This window comes from Rattus rattus, chromosome 8, assembly GCF_011064425.1.
Source record: "Rattus rattus isolate New Zealand chromosome 8, Rrattus_CSIRO_v1, whole genome shotgun sequence".
In the NCBI taxonomy this organism is placed as follows: Eukaryota; Metazoa; Chordata; class Mammalia; order Rodentia; family Muridae; genus Rattus; species Rattus rattus.
Genome location: NC_046161.1, coordinates 14,734,423 through 14,743,936, shown reverse-complemented (window position 1 = coordinate 14,743,936; position 9,514 = coordinate 14,734,423). Strand labels below are relative to the sequence as shown.

The 9,514-nt window shown below is 38.5% G+C and overlaps 1 protein-coding gene across 1 annotated transcript in view; it reads left to right on the top strand.

The window, feature by feature from the left end:
- The first annotated feature begins 1,340 nt into the window (after window positions 1-1,340).
- Window positions 1,341-9,514, top strand: part of Muc16 (mucin 16, cell surface associated) — a 169,043-nt gene continuing 160,869 nt past the window's right edge. Inside the window, 5 exon segments of the mRNA XM_032910221.1 lie at window positions 1,341-1,398; window positions 1,514-1,573; window positions 1,576-4,728; window positions 4,731-5,666; window positions 5,909-8,395. Coding sequence (XP_032766112.1) covers window positions 1,341-1,398; window positions 1,514-1,573; window positions 1,576-4,728; window positions 4,731-5,666; window positions 5,909-8,395 — 6,694 coding nt within the window.

Below are 9,514 nucleotides of genomic sequence, written 5' to 3'. Positions count from 1 at the left end.
ATAAGCATCGGTGTACCATGAATGTACCAAGAAATCATGGATTTATTCTATTGTATGTTCAACCTGTTACAAACTATTAACTTCTTGAAATTAGCTATTTTTTAAAATGTATTTATTTCTTGAGAATTTCATACATATAAATAACAAATTTTTATCATATTCCCTTCACTCCTGTCTAACTCTTCCCAGACTTCTTTTTCATCATGTTCCCTTCCCAATTTCATGTCCTTTTCCTTTGTAAATAAACATTTTGTAGTACATTTGTGTGTGTGTGTGTGTGTGTGTGTGTGTGTGTGTGTGTGTGTGTGTGCATGTGTGTGTATGCATGTCCCAGTATACAAGTGGAGGTCAGAGGAAAAATTTTTTAAACATTTATTTATTTATTATGTATACATCATACAGCTTTCTGCCTGCATGTATGCAACTACAGGCCAGAAGAGGGCACCAGATCTGATTATAGGTGGTTTTGAGCTGCCATGTGGTTACTGGGAATTGAACTGAGGACCTCTGGAAGAGCGGACAGTGCTCTTAACCTCTGAGCCATCTCTCCAGCCCACAGAGGAAAAATTTTATAGGTCAGTTCTTTTCTTCCACTATGTGCATATCAGGAATCAAATAATCAAACTCAGTTTGTCAGATTTGGCAGCAGGTACTTTTACCTGTTGATCTCTCTTAAGCAACTCCTCTCTTTCTCCTCCTCCTCCTCCTCTTCTTTCTCCTCCTTTTTATGTTTCTTCCCTTCTTTTTTGAATGACCCATTGAGTCTAATTAATGCTGGCTTCATGCATGCTGATATAGCACTAACCATGGACAATTTTTTTTCAGGGGCCACAATTCTGTATAGAACTGACTGTCTCTTAACCAATCTACAGTCGATTGTCATTAACTATACCTCCCCTAGCCATGCTGGAATATTAATTGACTTGATGTTGTGTAGGTCTTGCATGGTCCAGCAGAGTAACCATGAGTTCATGAGAGCAATGGTCCTGTCCAGAATACATTGTTTTGTAGCTCTGGTTCTTAGAGTCTTTCAAGTTCCTTTTCTAGAAGGTTCCTTGAGCATTAAGGAGAGAAAGTATAATTTAGGGCTGAATACTCCATAGTCATTTATTTCCTGTATTTTAATCAAACCTGACTTATTTTTATAGCTATTAGGCTGTTGGTTTTATTTTTAAGCTACCTTCATGCAACTTCACTTGATAAGTAATATAATGTTATAGTGATTATTTTAGTACATGCTTTGTGAACATAGGAATGCTAAGTTAGAAATGTTTTATATAGAAACAACATAAATATAGTCAAGGATAAAATTACTTCTGATAGATGAATATAAAAAAGGTATGATTAATGCAGTTATCAAGTATAATAAGATTCAAATCATCATATGGGTATATGAAGGTATGTACAGCTATTCCTAAGTATATTGTTGGATTATTAATTTTATAATTATTTATTATTTGTCAAGAGTTTACTATATCAAGTAAACAAAAACCAACTTTGCCTTCTCATGTAGCCTCAGCGTTCCAAGAACAACATAGTTCTAGTGGATCTATGGCATCAGTTCTTAGACCAACATCAAGACAAGCACAAGAAGTTTGGACACAAGCCCAACAGCAGTGACTGCTTCGACTTTCTATTGGAGAAATAGCATTCCTTCAAAGCTGGCTACTCTAAAAGACACAGGAAACTCAAAGAAAGCAGTGAACATCAAGAAAGCTACCAGTTCTACTTCCAATGTACATTTTTGGCCAGTTACACCTAAAACTACATTGTCCAGAATACTCTCTGAAATGACAGGGAAGAGCACTGGTTCTCCATCCATGACCACATCTAATTATACCAGGACTGAGAAATATAATGGAGCTGCATTAAATAGTACTCTTCTGTCAGACACATCTACCATTCTAACTATGCCAGAAACTAACATAACTGAGATGATTTCAACGACAAAACCTACTTCTAATCTTACTGAAGTGCCCTTTACTAATTCTGTTCTTGTATCCAGAACAGAATCTAACAGCAATTCCTATCCAACCACTAATCAGCCAATCAAACCAGAAGAAACCTACACTGGAATGTCTACTGGACCCCCAAAATCCATAATCAGCAAAGAAATTACCACTAATAAGACAGAACATTTTGTGGTGACCCCAAATGTGATTGTATTTCATGGTATACCAGCAACTACATCAGGATCAGGAATGCACTCCAGTGACTCTCAGAATTATTCATTGTTAGAGACATTTACAGACTCATCACTACTAGAAGAAATCAGCTCTAAAAGTTTCAGGGATAGTACAGTCAGAACAAATTCTTCATCACCAATTAGTTTCACATCACAAAGACATCTACCTATTACTCATAACACTACCAAACAAGGTTGGACCACAGCTCGAATACGATCTAGCACACTTGAAAAAATGGATTCAATCACACAATACAGTCCAAACCATACTGAAGTGCCTGTGAATCTCTCTTTCCTTGAACCGTCAACAAAAGACATATCTCCTGGAACCATATCTTTTACAACACTACATGAATCAATATCAGAAGATACTTCTTTAGGAATCACCATTGGGATCCCTAGTTCCAACATCACTGCAAAATCACAATTGACAAATAGCAACACTGGACACTCTCTGGTGACATCAAGCATGGTGACTTCTAAAAATCCATCAACCTCTGCCTCAATCAAGGTCACTAACTCCAGTAGGGTGAATACATTTTCAAATGCAGAAGCCAGGGATCCTCCTAAAAATATTGCTTCAGAACCATGGACATCTACTCCTTGGGATGACTTTTTGTTTGCAGATGCCATAACAATGCCACATGGGTCACATTCACCTTCTGCTATTTCTTCCATGATAGGCATACACAATACATCATCTACTGGTTCTATGGCCTATATCATCACAGTTTCTAAAGACATAATCCCAGCAGACTTGCGCACAAGCTCAGGACATGTGACTTCCTCAATCCCAAGCTTGAATAGAAGTCCTCAGAAGAGTTTCAACATTGAACAAGTTTCCAAAATTTCACAGGTGACCACTGTTTCTTCAGTCACAAAAGGAAACAAGAAAAATGGGAGTTCAGCACCCCAATTCAAACAAACCATTACCCCTATACCTATCTTATCTGAACATGAATATTTCACAATTCTAGTCAGTTCAGAAGGCACCACACTTTCACCTCCACAGTCAATGTCCTTTGCCACAGAAGAGATTGAAAAACAGACAGCTTCCTCCTTTATCAAAGCACAGAAAAATTCCAGTAAATTGGAAGATGGGCATCAAACAAAACAACACACAATTAGCCAGACTAATGTATCTACTACTCCTTCTCTTCTCACATCTGTGAAAAAAGGGATATCTGCTGGCAGAACATTCCTTTCTGAGTTATATCACTCAACATCAGAGAACACTTCCCCTGGAATCTCCACTAAGTACTCAAGATCTAAAACCACTACAGAGTCAGAAGAGACTACAAGCAGCCACAGGAAAAATTCTGTGGTGATGTCAAACATGGTAACTTCTAAAGACATATCAATCATGACTTCAAACATAGAGACCCAATACAGTGGGACACAGACATTTGCACTTTCAGAATTCATGATTAAGTCTACCAACATCAACCCTACAACCACGTCCAGGACTCATTTACTTTTGGAAGAGTCAATGTCTACAAGTTCAACAAGACCTACAACTGGAACCTCATATTCTCCAGTTCCTGCCAATGTAGGCAGGTACAGCACCACGTCTCTTGAATCTGTCACTTCCATCTTCACAATTCCTAAGGTCCCAATCCCTACTGGATTATATATGACCTCCAAATCAGTGACCCCTAATATACCAAACACCAACAGTGCCCAACTCTCAAAAATCTCAGAGAGAATCTCTGTTTCCTCACTTACACCAGTGGAAGACATGAAAGATAACACTTACAAACAAACCATCACACCTACATCAGTCTCACTTGAAAATGAGCCTTTGACAACCATTCTGTCAACCATGGAACAAAATAGACTTTCACCTTCACAGTCAGTCTCATTTGAAAGTACAGAGATTGTGACAGGTACATCTTTCCCCTTGAGGACAGCATGGACAGATTTCAGTACAGCTGAAGACATAAATGCAACCACAGAATATAGCACTAGCCATAGTGAACTTTCCACTAGCCCTTCTCCATTTGAATCTACGATAGGACTCATATTTGCTGACAGCATATCCCTTTCAGATTTTCAGTCAACATCAGAAGATACTTCCCCTGGAACCCCCATCAGTCTCCCTACCTCCACTATCAGTTCAGAATCAGAAGAGATGAAAAGTAGACCCATGGGACATTCTACAGTTATCTCAGACATTTTGACTTATCCAGAAACATTAAGCACTGCCTTAGTAAAGGATACTTACTCCACTGGGACACATACATTTCCACTTCCAGAATCCATGGCTCCTATCAACAATTCTTCTTCAGCATCATGGACACTGACTCCTGAGGAAAGGTCCATGTCTACTGATTCCAAAAAAACACAAGGGTCACTTTCACTGACCCCTGATACACAGTTGTCACACAGTCATAGTAGTCGTACTCCTGAATCTGTTGTCTCTTTGTTCACAATTGCTAAGGATTCAATCCCAACAGATTCATACTCAAGTTCGGGTTCTGTGACTTATATTCCAAGCTGGAGAAGCATCTCTCAGCCACTCCAACACGGTTCATGCTTGTCCCAATGACATTTTCCTCAGTCACACCATGGTCCAACATGGGAATCAGGCATTCTGTACCTGAATTCCAATATACCATCACATCTGTTTCAGTGCCATCTGAAAAGAAAACTTTCCCCACTACCTTGCCTATTAAAGAAGTATCCGTACTTTCACCTACACAATCAAAATCATATAAAAATACAAATATTAGCTCACAGCCAGTTACCCTCCTGACCACATTAACACAAGCTAATATATCTGAGAAGGTACACACAAGTACAGATTTCATTAGAAGCCCTTCTGAAGAGACTAATAGTTCCTCTACTCTGGTATCAAGTATAACATTCATGTCTCCTAATAACACAATACTCCCAATGCTTCAGTATTTTACATCAGAGCATACCAAGTTTACATCAGAATATATGACCAGTGGAATTTTCACCAAGTTTTATGGCTCCAACACCATGCCAGAAATAGAAGAAATGTCTACCAGCCAGATTAGAAATTCTAATGTGACCTCAAACATTGCCCTTTCCCGAGAAACACCAACCACGTCATCAGAGTCAGCCCCTAAAATCACAGAGACATCCACATTTCTAAGCCAAAGGTATGAAGTCCCATCAATTGGAACTTTTTCAACTTTAAAAGGAAGTCTACTTGGCAATTTTCCAGGATATCTTGATAAATCTTCCTTAATATCCTCTGTTACTTCTACAGGAGAAAACGGCACCCCCTCTCCTAGTTCTCTTGTCTCAGTCTTAACCTCTTCTAAGGAGACAATCACAGCCAGGTTGGATAAACAGTTAGATAATTTGTCTACTTCATTTCGGAATTGGACCACTCGTACACATTCAAACCAAGAGACTTCCCAGGTTAGCAAATTTTCACAGACAAGGCCTACTTCCTCTGTTAAATCAGAATTAATTATGGAAGTCAGCAGTTCCGTACTCCAATCCAAATCTTCTATTACCCTGCATCAGTTTCAACTAAAACTGCATTTTCAACCATGTTTCAGAATCCCTTGATGGGGACTACAGTTTCTATTTCACAGTCAACATTCTCTGATGCCTCTGGAACTGTAACAAATACAACATCCTCCCTAAACCAACCACTTCCAGAAACTACTACTCTTGAAGAGACCACCATCCCCACAACACACAATATTGCTTTGTCTCAGTTAACCCCTAACATGTCTACTAGCCTCTCCATTTCAGAATCCATTAGAGCTGGTAGAATCCCCACAAGAAGCCCTCTTTACTCTTCAGAATCAGAAGATATTACTCTTAGAAGCATCTCCGGACTCATTACCTACCCTAGCAAAGAAGAAGACATAGAGTTAAGCTCCATCTTTGGGGTAGTTAATTCTGTGTCTTTATTAAATGATACCCTATCCAGGGATACTCTAATCACTGTTCCTATGACAGAATTTTCTTCATCTGAGCCTAAAACATCTCCACATTTATCATGGATAACTGAATCTAGCACTTTTGGGGAACAGTTGCAAACAAGTTCTTTATCCAAGGGAAAACACACCACTATAGATTCCATACCTGCTATGATTGAGAAAACTACATTTTCACCTGTTACTTCTACCTCTCAAGGACAAAATGTCTCCTCCCTTGATTTTGTGGCTACACTAGTAACTTCTATTCAAGAGGCAATCTCAAATGAAAAAGATACTAGTATAATATCTGGGAGCACCTCAATTCAAAGCCTGGATACTACAGGGCATTCAACTCCAGGTTCTTCATATAACATGAAAACCTTGCAGACCAGTCACGTTACCTCAAAATCTCCAGCAACAAGAGTGGAAACTGATAGTCCTGGAATGCATTCCCAAGGCACTGTGTTAATTAATTCAGTTCCATCAAGAATAGCTGAAATGACCTCACAAAGCATTTGGGACACAATAATTTCCCCATCAATGCCCTTATTTAATGGTGCACATTCAGAAACTCAGAAAACTTACCCCATAACTTCAATAAAACAGGAAACTACCGTGTCTGAAGATATTGACTTGACAAAACATAGTTCTGGTCTTTTTACAGTGTCTACTAACACTGACCCTGGAATTTCAAGAAAAGAAGCTAACTCAACTGATAGATCATCCATTTCAAGCTCTGTATCCTTTGCAAAGACAACAGACATCTCAATGGGAAATGCCTCCAGTAGCTCTACTCTTTACTTTCCAAGCACTGACATCAGTCAGGTAGTTAATGTTGAGGAATCATTCAACATCTCCACTCTTTTGAACACATCAGATCCTACAGCTGACACTGAGGTATTCTCTGCTATAACTCAGACATTTTTATATTCAGACTCAATCTCTCATCCCAGCAGTTCTGAGTTACTCTCATGGACAGACTCTCCACTCCAGGAAGCAACTTCCTTCATGAAGTCTATAGAAACTATACCTGGGACAGCATCACTGTCTCCTGCTATTTCTCTATCAGAAGGACAAGGGCTCTTTTTTCCCTCTTCTGGGGAATCAACTACAGATGAGTTGCACACAAACTTAGCTTCCTTTACAACTTCATTTCCAAGCTGGAGCAGCAGTGAGCTAGTCACCTCAAAGGACACCAGAATCTCACAAACATCTTACAGTCCCACCAGAACTGAAGTAACCACTGTGGACATAACCACTTCTGGATATCAGGCCCAATACACTGTATCATCTGAGACTCTTTCATCTAGTAGTACTGCCTCTTCCTTGTTGACAGCACCAACCAAGACTACTACTTCTGCTTCCTCTTTATCACCACAGAGCTCAAACTCCACTTCTTTTCCTAAGGCTTCATTGCCCACTTCTGAATTGTTTAAAACAACAGATATATTGAATAGAAGCTTGAAAATAGGAGTGAGTTTGCCTCCAAATTTGAGCAGCACATCACTTGAAATCCTGGATTTATCTGAAGTTTCTACTGATAAAGAAAATCATAATTTTCCCTCAAGTTTCACAGTAACCAATATGAATACCATTAGTGTGGGACATGAACTAAGCTCCTCTGTTTCAATGGCCTCTGAGTCATCTAGAGACAGCAATAAAATGAGCACTCTTCCCTCTATATGGGTGACTACTATGTCCACATCATTGCCTAGCCATTTAGAAACACCAAGATCTAATACTGAGCCACTTTTCCATTTGACTTCTGGATTGCAGGATACTAGCATATCCCTACAAACAAACAAACCTCTGGCTCCTGTGTCCACTCTCCTTTTGCCAAGTTCTGAGACTGATGTCACATCTACTATGAATATATCAGCCCCATATCAGAGTCCATCTTCAGAGTTTACTAAAGTTTCAGCAGAAACAGTTACTAGTTTAAAGACTTCATCTATTCTAGAGTCTACTGGGATAACATCCTTCCCAGTATACAATTTTACTATGCCTTCACAAGAAAGTATCCTTGTTCCAAGAACTGATATACTACCTTCAGCTGAGACCACATTGATTGATACAACACTTTCTCCCACAGAGGAGATGACTTTAATTGCCACAACCAGTAATCCAACATCCAGTTCACCTGTGACTTCCAAGAATTCCCATTCTATAATACACTCAAGCCATTTGGTAGCCACCCTTGTAAAAAAATTATCTTCTTCAATTTCAAAACCATTGCCCTATCCTGCTTCCAGTACTACTGACTCTACAGCCAGCCCATCCCCCCATGAGATTACTACTCCTTCAGGTAATTTACAAATTGAAGATAATGGGGTTGTGATATTCCATGGTTATGTTTATAATCTCGAAGTCTAGTTCCCAATCCATCCAGATGACTATCATTCTTCTTGAAAAGCAAAATGACTGAAAGAGCTGACTTGGGAAAGGTTACAAGTGCTTCTCAGGATCCTCCACATTCAACCAGGTTGATAAATAAGTAGCTCTATTTCTAAATTCCCACTTACAGACCAGGGAGGCTCATAGGCCATACTCCTTTTCCATGAGGTAGAAAGAAAATTAGGAGTTCATTATTGCATTCATATTTATTTATGATTTCTACAGTTATCAACAGTGAATCAGAAAAATTGAGCAAATTTTTTGGATTTCACTCAGATATTCTCATACATGGTCAAACAATGCTCTCATCATCCTCAATTCCTACTATAAATACTTCTGCTCTCTCTTCTACCTTCTCTTACATTCCTTCCACTCCCTTTGTAGTCAGTATTCTCCTTTGGAGGCTTTTATTTGTTTGTTTGTTTCCACATGATATAATATTTATGATATTTATTTTACTGTCTGCCTAATTTTGGTTACCATTATTATTTCTAGTTCTTACAAATGATTTCATTTTATTCTTCTACATGGCTGAGTAAAACGTTCTTGTTTATACTATGTTTTCAAAATCGGCCATTTATTTAAAAGCAGGTATTCTTTTTGTGCATTTTTGGAGATGAAACCTAGGACCTTGCCCGCATGAGGCAAGTGCTTTACAGATGACTTAGACCCTCTCCTTCCATACTAGAAGATACTTTAGCAAACAGTGATTGAACTCCTGACATCAATCAGTTCTAAGAACTGAGCTAGGCATAAACAAAACAGAAAAACAATCAAGATCATGAGTAATTACTACAATGTAGTAGATGGTCTAGTATAATTGTTAATAATAATGGTGATGAGAATAACAATTAGGCTTAAATAGTACTTATTTCTATGTCAACTGCTGTTTCATGAGGGTTTTTAACACTCATTGTAATGTTATTTTTGTATTCATTTGTACAACTTCATTGTAATTAAGTTGAGATACAGAGAAGCTATGAAATAATTTTCTCACCATCATAATACTGGAAGAATTGAGCTAAGAACT